Source organism: Mastigoproctus giganteus, chromosome 11 (genome assembly GCF_048544385.1).
Source record: "Mastigoproctus giganteus isolate SK-2022 chromosome 11, ASM4854438v1, whole genome shotgun sequence".
NCBI lineage: Eukaryota > Metazoa > Arthropoda > Arachnida > Uropygi > Thelyphonidae > Mastigoproctus > Mastigoproctus giganteus.
In genome coordinates, this window is record NC_143585.1 from 35,536,030 (window position 1) to 35,554,658 (window position 18,629).

The window sequence follows — 18,629 nt, forward strand, 5'->3', positions numbered from 1 at the left end:
CCTGCCCACGTGGCTACGGAGGCACCTTACCATCATCTTCAAATCCATCAACATTAAATAATTAAAGGCCACATCTTTTTCCAGGCTGAATTAAAGCACCTGCTGGAAACATCATTCCAAGAACTTACAATCAGCCTCACACAGTCCAGGATGTCGAACTTCAACCTCCAAAAATCTTTGAGGGTGAGAGCATTTTCACCAGAAGCCATTGCAAAGCAACTTGCGAACATTTTCGGGTGTAGATTTTCTTGAAGTTTGCAATCACTTGCTGGTTTGGTTGAAGAAGAGGAATGGTGTGTTGGGTGGCAAAAATTTGACTTGAACAAAGTCAAATTGTACCTGAAGAGATTGAACAAGATTGGGATCATGGCTTAGTGCATTATCCAGCAGGAGAAATGCCTTCACATGAAGCTTATTTTTCTCGAGATAACTCCTCACTGAAGAACAGAAAACTTCAAGCTCCCATTCATTGAAGACATATCCTGTAACCCAGGCCTTCTTGTTACTGTGTCAAAACACTCCCACCATGCATTTGCCGACCTTTTGTTGTTTAAATACTATGTGGGTATTAGAGTGATTCATAAGCAGAGGCTTCAGCTTAAAATCTCAAGAGGCATTGGCACCCAACAGAAGAGTGAGCCTATCTTTCATAGGCTTATGCCCAGGTAAACTAGCCTCATCCTTAGTGATGTACGTGTTCCTAGGCATTCACTTCCAGAAGAGGCCGATTTCGTAAATGTTAAAAACCTGCTGGGGACGATAACCCTCGTGATCAACTAACTCTTGGAATTCAACTTTAAAGGTCTAAGCTGCTTTATTATCAGCACTGGATGCCTCCTCATGCCTTTCGGCACTTTTGATATTTGCCCCTTTTTTTTGAAGCGCTTGAACCAGCCAGCCTCTGCTGGTTTTAAAGTCTTCAAAGCACACAGCACTGCCACTGGTTGATGGAGCTTGAGTTTCAGATTGTTGTAGATCTGAAACAATCATACGAGTGATGTTCCACACCACATGTTGAATGATAACATAGTTGAACAATAACAAAGATGCTAATTGGTTGAGAACACTCGTACGAGTGATGTTCCGTGCGCCACATGTCTGAAAATTTCCACCCATGTATTGTTCCAGCTATATTGGAAAGCCATCGGTACCTGCAAATATCATTGGTCCTTAAAATAAAAGATCGTATGGATGGTATATCGGATGTCGATGTCATCGTAAGTCAAGACCCTACTGTAATAGCTAAATGCTGATGGGATTCTTCCTATGTGCTCAAACTGTGCATATAGCATAGTTTGAGCAAAAGCAATAGTTTATGTAAACTATGCACAAATTGTGGGAGGTTGCTGGAACAGACTTTCGTCTGTTGTTATGGAAGTTGATAGCTTAAATAAATTCAAGGAATAACTAGACAAACTATTGGAAGGAATGGATAGGTGAAATGGGAATCTTATTTTTTTTTTTTTTTTGGCTGATGCTGTATAAGATTGCGTGGTCCCATTATTGCATTGCATGCTACTACTAATGCTAATAACAAATAATATAATTTCACAAATAGCATATTTTAAGTTTAAACAGAAATAAGGAGAGCTACCCTCAACCTTAAATAGTCCTCTTCTCAACTAACAGTCCTCCCCAAACATCAGCACTACAGAGACACACCAGCCATCACTCCATTAAGCAGCTGCACCATAACCAAAACAACAGATGATGTCAACAGTGCTGGTGAGGGAATCATTATTAATGGAGCCCAAGACGATCCATGCTACTTCCCCTCCACATTGTCATAGGACATCAAGTAGTGTTGACCTGACACAGCAGAATTGCCCATCCACCGAGAAAGGAGCCGACTTAAAACTCTCTGCTAGCCAATATAATTTGTCTGCTGTTAATATTTATTGGGTGGCTGCACTATGTCTTTGCTGTTATTACCTGCATTATTCATCATTTCCAATGTCAATTGGTTCATTTTTATTATTGTTAATTCTCCTCCCCAGCCTCTATCTACTGAAGAAGACACAGGAAGAGGGATCAAAATATATGGTCCCCCCCTTATTATAGATATATAAAAAAAAAACATTTTTGCATATTAGTGTGTTCCACTTCACTGTGTGGGTCCAATAAGGCTATACACCTAATTGGACCCACACAGTGAAGTAAACTGTTATTCTTTTTAACTTTTCATTTTGTATTAGTTTGTTGGTCATAGATTAAAGTAATAATTTTGGTGCATTTTCAAAATAATGGAAATAGAAATTTATTGAACAAGCCATTAATTATCAGTGTGAAACAGCAACCATGTATGATTAACTAAAATATTTTTACAAATAAGAATTGAATATTAATTTGAAAACATTCCAGTATAAGTCAAATACTTGTTTTTATAGACTGTTGACAACCCAGATTTCTGGACCAGTTTAGGAGCTCATAATCCTCCATGGGAAAATGCTTTCAGTGATGTTGACTGGCATATGAATGGGAGAAATTTTTTAATGTAAGAGTTTATTCTTATTAACATTTAAAAAGTTATATAATCACATCATTTATTCCTTTTCCAGGTGCAGTGCATTCCAGATAATGGGACCACAATGGGAAAATGAAATGTGGTCCTATTATGCGGCTGGTCCCATTAGCCGTAGCTTAAGGGAATGCAAAAAAAAAAAATAATAATAAGTTCAAAGCAAAATCTCATTTATTAAACTACAATAGAACTGAATAAGAATATACAAAACTTAGAATTAATGGGGGTGGGGGGGAAGAAAACCATTTAATTACGAACTTATCCAAAGTTGATTGCTGTGCGCTCTCAACTGACTTCATACGAATAAAATCATAGCATTGATCCAATGCAGACATGGGACTGTTTTCATTTTTTTTCTGCATAAAATAGCATCATAAGTTGGCAATACATTTCATTGCCATGAAATGCTTTATGATACCCATATCCATGGGTTGTATCAACTTTGTTGTGTTGGGTGGGAAGAATTCCATTTGAATATTGTTCAGATAATCAAAGTGAAGGTGTGCAGTTGTCAAGAAGCAACACAATTTTTCTTGAGTTCCGCTGTAGTTCAGCATTCCAATTCTTTAGCCATTGCTCAAAAATTTCAGATGTCATCAAAAGCATTTTTATTAGAGCGGTAGATAACTGGTAAACCGTCCAGTCTAAGACCCCTTGAAACATCACGGCTTTTAATCTTTTTCCAATCACCAAAAGCTTCCGTTTATCAGATCACGACACATTTGCACAGCATAACACAGTTATGCTGTTGCAAATGTGTCGTGATCTGATAAACGAAAGCTTATTATAGTCTTTTTTTGAACCCACCAAAATTTTGTGTTTGTAGACCAATGAACCATCCGGCATGCAACGATAAAGCAAGCCCATTTCGTTGGCATTGTAAATGTCATCAGTAGAAAATTGCTGAAGCAAATTGGGCAATATCGTTGATTTCCAATGGTCGGCACTTACAAAATCTGTACTACCCTTCTTGCCATGTCCTTTCTTGAACTTAATTTCATGTTGTGCTTTTTGCCGTTGTCACGGCAAAAAGCACAACATGAAATTAAGTTCATCTTGTTGCTTAATTAAATTTACAATTGTTGTTTTTGCTACTCTAAGTGTCTCTGCCAGTTGCGGTTGACTGCTGTTAGCTTTTGACCTTGTCGAGTAAGGCAACCATCTCAGCAAGTGTTTGATCTTTTCTTTTTGACATCCTGCTTATAAACAAAAAAAAATTTTTTTGGAATGAGCCACATGTCTAGTTGAATTATTTTGGAAAAAGTTAATCAATTCTTATACTATCACAGGTATTCAATATGTACTTGATTAATGTACCTAGTATCCAATTATAATTTCTTTTTTTTAAACGAGGTTACAATACGTAAGTCTGTGTAAGAAATGAGGTTGCTCACAGGTTCTGACCACTAATGAGTTGCTTTAGTGGTCTACGGATCTCAAAAATTTGGAACAGGCACTACCGCTACACCACAGATGGGACACTTCTATAGTCAAGGCCATTACCGAATAAGCTGCATTGGTGTACGCAGTGTATGTGCACAGAACTAACAGTGCTTTCAAACTGCCCCCTTTTTCCCTACTATTTCCCCTATTCTGAACTGGTTCTACTGGTCCAAATAAATGGCTCGCTGCTCCTAATACATGAAGTAAATTAGGGTTAATTCGTGCATTGTATTCGGTTCTTGCTCATTTGGTCCTAATAAGTGGCTGGTCCTAATATCCTGTGGTCCCATTATCCATGCACTGTATATTCCTTTCAGGAGAAATGTTCTTAATCAAATAAAAAATGTTATTTCTGTTCATTATTACCTTTTGCATTTTATTGTTCTATAAAAGTTATTAGTAGAAAGTTTCATTTCTCAACCTTAAAAACATTAGAGAAATTTTCAACTTTCATTTTCATTTACAATCTCCCAAGTTACTTTTTCTGACAGATTCTGATAGTGCAGATTCTGTCAGAAAAAGTAACTTGGGAGATTGTAAATGAAAATGAACATTGTTGAAATTATAACTGAGACTGCATATTTGTGAAATTAATTGTGTAGTTTTTTGGGATGTTTATAGTTTGACTATTGGTGATGTATTGATATAGATGAGGTAAATGTTGTGGGGGCAGAGAGAGAGAACATATATGAATTCATGAATTTTTAGATTTTAAATTTACAGGATGGATACACACACAGCAAGAATATACCTAGCTCCTTAGTATAGAGTGACCTTGGAAATGCCCCTGCATATGCACTAAAAACTCCCTTCAGCCATAACTGATGAAATATAGGGATTATACATTAAGTGATATGGATGCTTCCAAGTGTTACCAATAGGTTCAGCTGACTGCCCCCTTGGCGTGGGCACCTGTATGTGGTGAGGGTGGACCTCCCAGTGATGCTGCTAGTCTTCCAGATTAGCATCACTGGGATCCAACGCCCATTCCTTGGTTCCAGGGTTACATAATTGAAATCCAGCGTGTTTGCAGCTGTGTGCCGCGACCCATTCCCCTTTCCGAGTTTCCATGGAAACTCGGAAAGGGGAATCCTGGTGGTTGAGGGGCCCAGCCTTGATACACCACTGTGACCCCTGCTTTGAAAAGATGGGTGGTCCCGGCCCGACTGGGATCAATCGGCATGTGGTTCTTACTGCTAGGATCAACTGCATTCCAATAAGTCTCCCTCCCTTTGGTCCTGGGACAGGATCAAGGCTTATTGGAAACGTGGGTATGGTGCTCCTAAGCGAACTTGGTGTCCCATTCGTGTATGCAGTACCTGCTAGTTCACGAGTGGGTGTCCACTCGTAGGGCTCCATGGTGGGTGAGGTACTTAGGGCATCGGAAATTTTTATCTTACTCATATGAGTAATTTAATTCCTATTTCTTCTGGGGCCCCAACAACGCCCCTACCTAATCGAGATGATAACGCAGAAAACACCTCTGTAAAAAGAGCCAGAACTGAGAATACACCACCATCAGTGACACCACTCTTCCTCAATCTCCATTCCACTGGAGAGCAGTCAGTTGGGAAGATGTCACCCTTCTTTATCCAGAAAGGATTAGAAGGGTTGGCAGGATCATCCAAATCTGTAAAATGACTGTGTTCTGGTGACCTTTTGGTCGAAGCTACAAATATGAAACAGGCAGGAAAAAAATCCTGAAAGCCACATCAATAGGGGGAATACCTATCACCGTAATCCACCACAAAACTTTGAACTCTTCACGAGGTGTCATTTCAGAGTGGGACCTTCTTCATGTCTCTGAAGAAGAGATCTGCTCTGAATTGAAAGAACAAGGAGTGATAGCTGTCAAAAGAATATCAATGCCAAAGGATGAGAATCTCTTCCCTACCCAAGTTCTCATCCTAACATTTAACACCCCACTGCCTCCAAGTTCCATCCAGGCAGGGTACTTAAACTGCCCAGTGAGGATTTATATTCCAAACCCACTGAGGTGTTTTAAATGCCAAAAATACAGCCACTCAAACAGCTTGTCGTGGTAACCCTGCCTGTGCTTGATGTGATGCAAAAGACCACGAGAGCAAGGAATGTTCAGCTTCCAAACCGACCTGTGTAAATTGCCAAGGAGAGCCTACTCCAGAGCATGCCAGCGGTGGAAGGATGAAAAAGAGATCCAAAAACTAAAAACAGAGCTGAATATCTCCTACCCAGAGGCTAGAAAACACATACAACCAATAAAGAGTGGGAAGCTTTCATATGCTCAGAAGGTTTCTGCAAAGTGCACTATCGGTACACAAACTGAGATAACTATACCACCAAGGGAGTCATTCACTCCGATTGCATGCTATTTATTGAGTTCACAAAAGCCCACCAAAAAAACACAGTCAGCTGCCACTCCTATATCCATACCTCCTAGTGCTCCACCACTACCAAAACCAAGTGGTAAAGAAGAGCACCAGTAATAACAGAAACAATGGATGTAGAGGACAAGGAGGTACTGGACGAATCAGTCTTGGAACTCTTTGCGGAGGAAGAAATGGACACGGGACAGCGTCCATACTTCCCCAAAAATGATAAATCCAAGACCGCCAAAAGTAAGCCCTCAGCACCTCGGAAGCTGCCTGATGGACCCACCAAGCCAATTCCTACAATGGAATTGTCTTGGATTCCAGCGAAATACTGATGACATTAAGGCCCTCCTGCAAAAGCACGAACCAGTTTGCTTTTGCTTGCAGGAGACTTATCTAAAGGCAAATGATGATCCCACCATCACAATTTTTTGTAAGGATAGAATTGCGGATGGTCCTGCTCATGGAGGAGTGACTATCCTTGTGGGCAACCAGACCCCAGTTCAGCCCTTGCTAATTACAACCAGCATAGAGGCTGTTGCAATTCGCCTTACAGTGGGATTTTTATTAACCGTCTGCTCTATTTATTTGCCACCTGGGACTGACATCTCCCAGGAAGAGCCTGGATGATCTTGTAATGCAGTTGCCTCCCCCTTCTTACTTCTCGGGGATTTTAATGGACATAACACTCTGTGGGGTAGTGCTAGCAACAATGGAAGGGGACAAGTCATAGAGCATATGCTCAATGACAATGACCTTTCCCTTCTAAATGTGGGAACAAACACCTTCTTCCACATGCCTACCCGTATGTTTTCTGCCATTGATCTCTCTATCTGCTCTCCTTCTCTACTCCCTTCATTCACTTGGGCAGTGGAGGAGAACCCCATACAGAAGAAGTGATCACTTCCCTGTGATAACCTCGTTACACAGTGGGAGACCGTGTCGTCCTTTCAGGTTACCATGTTGGAAGACTGATCAGGCTAACTGGACTGCCTTCCAACATCAGGCAAATTTTGACCTCAGTGCCGTCAGTCAAGAGCTCATCAATGATGCATCACAGAAAGTATCGTCCGAGCAGCTGCGAATGCCATTCCAAAAACATCTGCCCGGTTTCCACCATTTTTCAAACTATGGTGGAATTCACAATGCACAGCAGCAAAAAAGGCTCAAAACAAAGCCTGGGGGATATTCTGACGATATCCTACCACAACCAACCTTATAGCCTTTAAACGCGCATGAGCCAAAGCACGCTACATCCGCCGTCAGAGTCAAAAGGAATCATGGATCCGTTTTATTTCATCAATTACCCAGTCCACTAGTACTAAGTTGGTCTGGGATAAAATCCGTAAAATGAAGGGAAAATATTCATCTCACACATCTTCAATCCTAGATTATAATGGATGCACTATTGCAGATCCAGCTGCAATAGCCAATTCTCTTGGGGAAACATTCTCTGACATCTCTGTGACATCTTCATATTTCCCATAGTTTCTGGTCTTGAAACATAAAATCGAAAAACAGGCACTTAATTTTAAGTCTAAGAGCCTTTTATGTTTCAAGACCTTTATCCCTACAATGGGCCATTCACTATACAGGAACTGAAAAGAGCTCTCATTCTTTCCAAGGCAAGTGCTGTTGGACCAGATGGCATCCATTATGAAATGATTAAGCGTCTTTCACCAAAATCTGTAGATCACCTGCTCCTTCTATATAACAGAATCTTTATTGAAGGGCAGTTTCCGGATTCCTGGCGCAAGGCAATCGTTCTTGCCTTTGCTAAGCCAGGAAAGGACCCTTGCCTTTGCTAAGCCAGGAAAGGACCTTGCCTTTGCTAAGCCAGGAAAGGACCCTAAAGTCACTGCTAATTATTGTCCCATTGCTCTGACTAGCTGTCTGTGCAAAACCCTAGAGAGTGGTTAATTTTCTTTTAATATGGTATTTAGACTCAAATGACCTTCTCTCCAACATCCAGTGCGGCTTCCGAAGGAACCGGTCCACTCTGAACCATCTTATTAGATTGGAAACATCCATCCGGGATGCTTTCCTAAAACGTGAACATTTGGTGTTTGTATTCTTTGACATGGAGAAAGCGTATGACACAACTTGGAGATTTGGCATCCTTTTTTGTTAGTTTTTGATGCATCGGCTTCTGTGGCCATAATGCACCTCCCAAAGTTTTTGCCTTTTACTCTGATCTAAGCCCGAGGCGGGATTCAAACCTGCGACCTTTGGGTTGCCAGGCAGGCACTTTACCCACCTGGCTAGCCCGGTCAGCTTAAAAGATATGCATAGCCTTAGAGGGCATCTCCCCATTTTTATTAAAAACTTTTTAGCCAATCGATCATTCCAAGTTCGTGTGGGATCCTCACTCTCTCATCCCTTCTGCCAAGAGGAGGGAGTACCACAAGGATCAGTATTAAGTGTCACGCTTTTTGCCATCAAAGTAAATTCCATCGCAGAACAGCTTCATCTAACTGTAAACAGTGCCCTCTATGTTGATGATTTTAGCATATTTTGTCAGTCATGCAACATGAGGGTTATTGAAAGACAACTGCAACAAGCCATTAATCGCCTTAATTCCTGGGCACTTGCTAATGTATTCAGGTTCTCACCGCAGAAGACCGTTTGTGTACACTTTTATCGTAAGCGTAATCTTCATCCTGAACCTGAATTAAGGCTCAGACAAAATGTTTCTAAGATGGGCTTCTATGTGGACAAAAAGATTCTAAGATGGGCTTCTATGTGGCTACATGGCAGAAGGTTGTGATTAATAGATGCCCTTCATATTTGTGTAATATCAGAAGTGGGGTTCCCCAAGAATCAGTTCTTGGTCAAGCTGCTCTCCTCAGGATGATTTGAACATGTTTCACCAATGGTCAGAAAAGTGGCAGTTGTGTTTTAATGCAGCAGAATGTAAGGTCTTACACTAGGGGAATATCAATCCCAAAATAACTTATACACATGGTGGGGTTGAATTAAAAACAGTAGACGGGGACCAGGAAGTTATGATACTGGTGGCTGTGATGTTCTCTGTGCATTTACAGGTGGTAGATGACTTTCATCAACCGGTGAAATACCACTACTTTGCTTATTGGAGGCTTGAAGTGGTGAAACCCATGTTTAGTCTCTAGAGCAAAGTTTCCGGCACCCCCCTCCTCCCCATACTTCTCCTTCAACCCATGCACGGTACTAAGTACTATAGGTTGATACCTTTCGTGTTTGGGGTTTTCATAAAAAAAAAGTATAGACATGTAGCTGGGAAAACCCATGGGGTCCTCTGATGATTTATATATAGCCTATAGAGATAGGGAAGTTATAATCCCACCGTATAAGGCAATTGTAAGACTACACTTGGAATACTGTCTTCAGATATGGCGACTTCACCTAAAAAAAAGTTATTGAGCTTCTTGAAAGATTAAAAAGATGGAACAACCCATATGATGTGATCTGAAAAGGGGGCAAACATATGAGGAAAGACTTTGATTATGTGGATTACAGAATTTGGCAACTAGATACCTTACAGGGGATCTGACAGATCTGCAAGGCTCTGGAAGGGAATAGTAAAATGAATGAAGGTGAAACTTCCAGTTATAAAGAATTCTAGAACTACAAGCAATAAATTTAAATTACAGGTGAAGAGGTTTAGATTGGAATGCAGGAAGTTTTCTTTTAGCCAGCAAATTGTTGATTACTGGAATAAGTTATCTCCACAGGTAGTTGAGGCTGACAGCTTTAAAAAATTCAAAGATCTACTGGATAGTTACTTGCATGAGGAGGGAGCAAATAATTAGTCTATTTTCTTATCTACTTTTTTATATATTTTCTTTTATTTTTTTATCTTTTCTTTATATTTTTATTTTTTTATCTTTTCTTTATATTTTTATTTTTTTATTTATTCATTTTATGTTTATTTTTTGTTGGTACAGTTGGAAGGTACCTGTAACTTCCTTGCACTATATGACTAATACAGAAATAATTAATTGTAAACTTCTCCGACGTAGTGGTTGTATGGTAGTATAAAGAAGAATATTTTATGATTCATCTTGTATTTAGAAAGGTAGCAGAGCAGCCACTAATCTCAGATTAGTGGCTGCTAATCAGACAAGCAATTAACATGCAGTAGATATTTTTCTGAGCAGTGTCTCTAAAGAGCCTCAGAGAATCTTTGATGTACTTTTAACCTGCCACCACTGCTCTGGGTTAAAAAGTTCAGAAATGTATTGAGCTAATTTATGAGTGGAATAACACCATATACAAATCTTTTTATTTTGGGTAGTCCATAGAACTGGGCTAGTTGACAGCCCCTTGCTGTAATTTCCAAAGTTTACTCTCATCAGCCTTTAGGCATGTTTAACCCACTGTCCATGTGTAACCCATTTCTTTGCATTGTGCAGCTCAAGGCCACATAGACAGCCCTAAGTGTTATGCATGTCACAAAAATTAGTTTGACATTGACTTTTAAAAAAATCTATATTTTAGTAATATTTCATTTTTCTCTATTGCTTTCTTATAATGTTTATTATATCTTCCTTGGCATTAAACAGTATTATTATAGCCATTAATTAATAAGAATTTTATTAGTGTTATGTAATAATTATTGGATTTTCATATTTAATTATTAAATATAAAAAATTAAATTGTAAATGCAGAATTTAAAATTTGATAACACAAATTACTAATGCATTATTAGTGGTAAGTTATTGCAATCCATTGCCCACAATGATCCATATGGACTGCACCCTTCAGCATTTTATCTGTTTTGACTCTCCCTAGTCAAAAAGGTTGGGCATTCCTGCTTTAGTTCATTAAATAATTTTCTTATGATAGAATCTTTTAAATCTGGATGAGAGTATTGATGGAGACAAAGGCATATAAGTGTTCCTAGGTCTATTTAAAAAAAAAAAAAAAAAAACACTCAAAAACCTGGTTGTCATACCTCTCATCTTACGATGATACCTAAATACAAAGTGGATGAAGATATTATGACAATATTGGTGAATGCATATCAAGTTTAATGTCTAAGTTTGCTGATAATACAAAGGTTGGCAGGGTGGTTAGTGACAATCAGTATACACTTCTCCAACAAGACTTATTAAATTAGACAGTTGGGCTGAAAAGTAGCAAATGAAGTTTAATTTTGTTAAATGTAAGGTGTTTTATTTGAGTAACAGTAATCCTAAAAAACATCATTTGGGTGGTACCACATTCAAGGTAGAATGAAAAAGACCTTGTAGTTGTACTGTCTGACATGAAGTTGTTTGAATAGTGTAGATAAACTGCTAGTTCAGTTCATGGGAGTTCTGTTAATGGTATACAGGAATTTTGTTACAGGCACAACAAGGTAATACCCAATGCTTTTTTTGGGACAGTACGCAACATTACGACATACTGGCACCTTTATTAACAGTGATGTGTGACATTTGTATGCAGTGCACTTCGAAATTTGTAATATTCCATAAATTTTTTTCACATATTTACCTACTATTCAAATAAGCTTAAAATTATTTAACTAAATTTGCATTTTTTACTGTCTATTGTTAAGATATTTACTATATCAAACTGTATAACCATTTTTATAATTCTAAATTACTTAGTCAGACCTCTGTTTAACAAAGTCATTTTATAGTGAATTATTTTGAATTCCCCTTGGAAGTAACATTTAAAATACTTTCCGTTGAGCGAAGAAAATTTGCATATAGCGAACGGATTAGGAGTTCGCATTTCTGGCCTTCAGAAAATTTAGGCAATTAGTGCTGCCGTGCAAATTAAGAGAGCTAAAGGGATTATCATTCTACAACTTAGTGGTACCTGGTAAAACCTATCAGACCACCTGTCACACATACGGAGAAGTCATGGTGGTCAACAGTGAGTAGATCAAGGTATATTCCCAATGGGCTCTGGCCCACCTTCTACTGCAGTGGTGTCCAACCTTTAACAGGGCCATATTCAAAAAAATTCAAAGTTAGATTTCTTTAGTGTGTTACATTTTCCATATCTTGTTGCATGGAAAAGTAAAATTGAAAATATTTGAAACTTTTATTAAGTACAATATACAATTACATTTACTGAGCAAAACATTTAATGAGAAAATTTTTTTTGATAATTAACAAAATTTAAAATTCTGTTTTAGTTCACTTTCCTCGCAGGCTGTAGGTTGGACACCTCTGTGAATCAACTGTAAGCACCCCGTTCGAGAATTAGAAAAGTGATTTTCTTTTACCCCGACAAATAATCATCTGTTGTTTCACGGAAGTGCATTATTCACATTTTTCAATAAATTTTTCCTATCTCTCTGTTTACATGGCCACAGTATCTGAATATCCGAATGACACCATCATTTTGGACAGTTTCAAAAAACAGAAAAGAAAAGAAAAGAAAAAATTCAAATTTAAGAACTAGTGACAATACTAATAACGAGAGAAGGAAAACGAGGATAACGAAGGTATTAATTCTTTTAAACATGTATTGTTGGCATTTGGTGAAAACGAAGTTAGAAAATTATCAATTAGGTTACAGTTAAATGCAATTCGGGTATACCTAATTGAAAAGAAGGTTTAAGAAGAATTGAAGCATTTGATCAATGCTCTGAGTACAATACCAATTTCATTGAGTGAATATGAACGAGGATTTTCACAAATTAATCTGATCGCCAACCCAACCAGCACTTCGTTGATGACAAAAACAGTTTCTTCACTACTGTTTCTTAAACCCGCTTCGATCCAACAAAATATGGCTGCTTCGGAAATGTCATTCAGCAGCCGACACACAAAGAGGAGGAAAAGAAGTCGGCATATGGTGTCCGATGAGAACTTAATGAAAATTTGGAATATTATGAAATTATTTTTACTTATGTAATTATTTTTTACTTATTTTACTTATTTTTTTATATTCTTGAATAATAAATTTATGCTTAATAAACTGTGTTAATATACTTAATTTGTTGTTCTTATTCTAAAAAACATTACTACTAAAATAACAATATCAGGAAAAAAAATTTTAAAGTACTTTTCATATCCTTTTAATTTTTAATTTTTCCTGATAGCAAAGAATCAGTACCGGCACCTATTTTTTTTACAAAAAAAGCACTCGTAATACCCATTGTTTAAAGCAGTGGTTGGGTTGCATCTTGAGAATTGCATACAGGTTTTGGAAGCCATGTTTTAGGAATATGTGGATCTGTTGGAATGGGAGAAGTGCAGATTAGTCACAATAAAAAAAAAATAACCCCAGGGTCTCACATCTGGTGAGTGTGGGCTTGGCACACCCAGGATCCTGAGCTGGATATCATCATTCTTCTCTTTTTGTTTATGATTCCCTCCTACCTCTCTCTCTGTCTCTCTCAGGGTATTCAATTTTTTTTGACTGGTGCAGCATAAGCCTCAGGCTTCCTTGCACCGTATAGCTAATAATAATAATAAGATATTCTTACCAAGAAACACTTGAGTTCTGAAAGTTGTAGAATCTAGAAACTATGCCTAGTTTCCAGATTGTAGAATCTGGAAACTAGGCATATGTGAGACCAGAAATTTTTGCAGATGTGGTCCATTTTGACAATTCACTAAAGTCCTTGTGACCCCAGTCAATTCTAACCCAGTATGGGGGGGGGGAGAGAATCAGTCTTTACTTCAAAAGATGTAATGGGAGACACTTAAATATCATATGTGATCCATATTTGTCACCATGTGACAAATATGGCTTATTTTTATTATTATTTCATGTTTTGGCCTATTGAAAAAAAAGCTTTCAAAGAATGCTGTTTCAAGCTGGACAAAGCTGTTTCAAAGCAGCCCTCAAAAAATGGTTTTGTGAAGTGTGGATATATAGATTAATGAACAAATTTTATACATATTTAAATGCATTCCGTTGCTTTGTTAATATGTATTTATTTATTTATTTTTTTTAAATCTTACATGTGTTTTAAACAAACAGCCCTCATATTTATAATTAAAATGATTAAATAAGAAGGCTACTAATAATAGCTTATGAGCTAATTCTATTTTTAGAAAATGGCTTATGAATTGAATTTGTTTTTAGGAAATGCAGAAATGATTCTGGCTTGTTTTATGCTCTACAGCTAAATGAAATTTTTAATGTAACCAAGGATATGAACTTAACAAAGGTATGCCTATTTATTTAACTGTTTTTCGAACTTTAATTACATTCAGTAAAATCTTCATTTTTGCTAAATTTGTAATTTGATATGAAATATAATAATTGATATGATGATATTTTAAATAAGGATTTGAAAAGTATTATTCTCAGATTATTAAAATTGTATACGTTGAAAAACTTTTTTTTACATAAATTAATGCTATAATTTGTCAAAATGATTGGAAATTGATTTGTTTTTCTTAATGTGGTAGAACAGAAAAAGAAAAATTTTTGTCTCTTCAGTAGTTTTTTCTTATCACACTTTGTGTCTCTGGTCCAGCATAAAAAAAAAAATATTAATTTAATTAAAATTATAAAGATTGCACCCTTTATTAAATTGGTTTTGAAGAATTGTTCTGAGATCGAGTTTGCAATTGTGTTTACATTAATATAAAGTTTAAAAAAAAGAAAAAAAAACATGACTGCCTAATTTCTGATCATTGAAATAATGATCAAACATTATTGCATAATAAGATTGTCAGCAAGTAAATCTGTAAAAGAATCATAACCACAAGGCAAATCAAAAAGTTTGGGTGACTGAATTAATATTTGGGAAATGATGAGGCATATCAGCTATTCCAATAGATCTTCTTTGAAATGGTCTCCTTGACACCATATACACTGATTCTAGCACTTCTGCAATTTCTAGTGGCATCAACAGTATCTATGTTGAATTGTGTTCTGAATAATTTCCTCAGTCGTTGCAATTCTGTGATCTTTCAGTGGGACTTTACACACACACACACACATATATATATAAAAGGCCTCCATAGCTGAGTGGTCAAGAGCTGGAGTGCATTAGCACGCACTCTTTGAGTAGACTGGGGTTCAAACCCCTCACTGCTAAATGCAGTTAATCTGCCAACCCTTGCTGGACCAGCATGGCAGATTGTGGTCCATTCCTTCAACATGACTGTTGAGGAGACCTCCATCCTGCAGTGGATTGACAATGGCTGCAAATTTATTTTATTTTTTTTATATATACAGGTAACCCTCATATAACATGCTAGTTATGTTCCTATAAAATCTTGTGTAGTGCAAAACAAGTTATACAGGACTAAGAACCAATACGAAAGGGAAGGCGGGTTATGTTCCAAAAGCTAACAAAAATGCATCATTTTTTTTTTTATAACTATCGAAAACTTAATTTTTATTAAAAATAGCCATAACTGAACAAACATCTTACTGCAATACATATATATCAGATAATGTACATTAATTTCATTTTCTTCCTCTTCATCGCTGATAAGTACAATCAAATGAGAATGTTTTCTCTGTTGCAGAATATCTTCACCTTCTGAACTTTCTTCTGCAGCATCTAGATTTTGATCAAATAAAAAATAAGTAATCCGGGATTGTTTGCTTTTTCTTGATAGATCTTATCTTTGTAAATTGCATGGTATGGAGCTAAGCTTTTCTGAAGCTCCCTTTTGAACTTTGTGCTCCTTTCAGTCAAAGGATCTGCATTCAAAAAATGAGATTCTAATTGCTCAGCTAAGTTTATGCCTTCCCATATGCTTTTTAGTGTAAAATTTGGAACTGCAGAATTTTCATCTGCGCTATCATCCTCTGAACTGGTTTGGTTTACCTCTGATGCCATTTCTACAAATCCGCTTCATCAGCCTCTTTTTCTACCTGTAATTCTTGAACTTCTTCAGTAGTCATATCATCAAAACCTTCCCCCTCCTACTGACTTAGCATGTTCTGCTATTGCACTGATTCTGTTTCCTGATGGTTGACCATATTTCCTGAATGAAATTACTCTGGCCGTACATTTTTTCAACACGCACGTGTTCTTTGAGCAATAAAGTTATGATACAGCCCACAATTGAAAAATGTTTCCATGCCTCCATCACATTTCAATAGATTCGGAATCAGTTTTTTCCAAAATCCATTGTAACGATTTTCTAATATAATGAGTTTTGAAGGTAGATATAATGCCTTGATGTAATGAATGAATTAAAGAAGTTGTGTTAGGTGATAGGAACATTACTTCAACATTTTGATGACTAAAATCTTTTGAATGGCCTGGCACATTATCCAATAGTAATAAAACTTAGCGAAATCTAGATTTTTCTGTTTTAAATAGTTTTCCACAGCTGGCACAAAACAATTTAGAAGCCATTCTTTAAATAAATCAGCAGTTACCCAAATTATGCCTAAATTCCTTAGGCATAATTTAGGGCTGGAATTTAATTCACAACAAAGAAATCATTCCAATACTATTCATAAGAACAAAGTTTAGTAATACATACCTGGAAAAATTTATAAACTATCAAATAAAAACCATTATAACCTTACAAAAACCTTAAAAGTCACGAACTGCATGCTTCAAGGTCACAATTTTTTATGGTCTCAAACAAGCACAAGTTCAATAGCACAGAACCTAACATGGGGGATTTCCCAATAATTTTTTTTGCTCAGTAAAATCTCATTTTAGAATACAAAGACACTTTCTGTTTCACACACACAAATTTATTTGTGTGTGTGAAACAGAAAGTGTCTTTGCAGATAAACAAGTGATTTGTGTGTTCAGGGACATTTGTGTATCACAATATGCTCAGGGACTCATTTAGACATAGTAATGTCTAAATGAGTCCCTGTGAACACATTGTGACAAGTCACAACTTAGTATAATACTGCAGAATACAAACACCCTGAACTTTTTATCACACCTCATATACACAAGTAAAGATGCACTCTTTCACTGAAACAGAATTGGACCTTTGTTCCAGGCCATAGCCATACACCTGCAATTCATCAACACTAATGATGGAAGAAAGAAAATGTGGTTCAGTAGCAGCATTCATAAAGATTCAGACATATGACACCTCACTGCTTTCTTTGATCATCTGTAAAGATGTGAGGCACAAACTTAGAGGCACATTATGGCCTTTCTGCCCTTGTGCTGTAAAGCCCATAAACAAACAAGCAAGCACAAACTTAGCTGAAACATGTTGCATTCCTAAATCTTGTGTTAAAATTGATTGATGTGTCCTGTAAGAAATTCCAATTCCACTAGCAACTCCATACATAATTAAACATCGATCACTTCTGATCAGATTACAAACATAAGTACTTGAATCATTTGATTTTGAAGTTAAAGGGCAGCCAAAGTGAGGATCATCTTCAGTGGACGAGCATCTCTCTTTCTCTCTCTCTCTCTCTCTCTCTCTCTCTAAATTTTACAAGTATGGAAAGTTATTGCCCAGTAAAATCACTTATTTTAAAATACAGTGAAATGCACACAAAAACTTTCTATTTAACAAATGCTAAATGTTCAGGCTGACTGTAGATAAATGGTTTTTGCATTACTATGTTTGCATTGCATTACTGTCTGGATCAGTCACCAAACATGTTTTGACAAGTCACAACTCACTATGACTTCATAGTTTCAAGATAAAAAGTCAATTTCCAAACTTTTTTTATCACACCTTAGAAGTAGAGAGAATTTAATCTGACTTTGTAAACTTCTAATGTAAGTTATTAACAAATGACTTAGGTGGTGTATAGGAAAGATGGGCTAGCCTTTCTGCTTGAAGCTGGAAGGCTGTGGATAAAAACAAGTATATGGATCTTAAATATTCTTTTAGCAGCATCATGCACAGATGTATCAAGAACTGGAATTGGTGAAATAATGAGCACTTTAACCTGCATGGAGTGTATTGGAGGCTGATGGTATCGTACGAACAGCATTATAGAGTTCACTGAGAAAGTGGTACAGGAAAGTACCGTGAAACATATGAGAATAATCTATAATTCTTAAGAAATTAAAGGCAGACTACACTCCATGCAGGTTTAAGTGCTCATTATTTCACCAATTTTCAGAAAAAACAAGTAGCAGAAAGATTTTACATATTTTGAAAGCAGAACTTTAGTGATTAAAGATCTTATTTTTAGCATTAGCATTAGTAGAGGCATTTGATGCAAGAAAGCAAGCTTATGCAGCATCAGCCAAAAAAAAAAAAAAAAAAAAAAAAAAAACACTTCCACTTCACCCCTCTGTTCGTTCGAAATACCTGTCCAGCTGAGCCTTAAACTTATTTAGGCTATCAACTTCCACGACAACGGATGGAAGTCTGTTCCACCAACCAACCACCCGCTGGCTAAAGGCAAATTTCCGCACATCTGTCTTTCCTCAATTTGAATTTATGCCCTCTCAG

The 18,629-nt window shown here is 37.0% G+C and overlaps 1 protein-coding gene across 1 annotated transcript in view; it reads left to right on the forward strand.

The window, feature by feature from the left end:
* The first annotated feature begins 1,187 nt into the window (after positions 1–1,187).
* Positions 1,188–18,629, forward strand: part of LOC150077899 (uncharacterized) — a 62,100-nt gene continuing 44,658 nt past the window's right edge. Inside the window, exons 1-3 of the mRNA XM_090384398.1 lie at positions 1,188–1,217; positions 2,388–2,494; positions 14,350–14,434. Of these exons, the coding sequence (XP_090240524.1) occupies positions 1,188–1,217; positions 2,388–2,494; positions 14,350–14,434 (222 nt within the window). The remainder of the gene's footprint in view (positions 1,218–2,387; positions 2,495–14,349; positions 14,435–18,629) is intronic.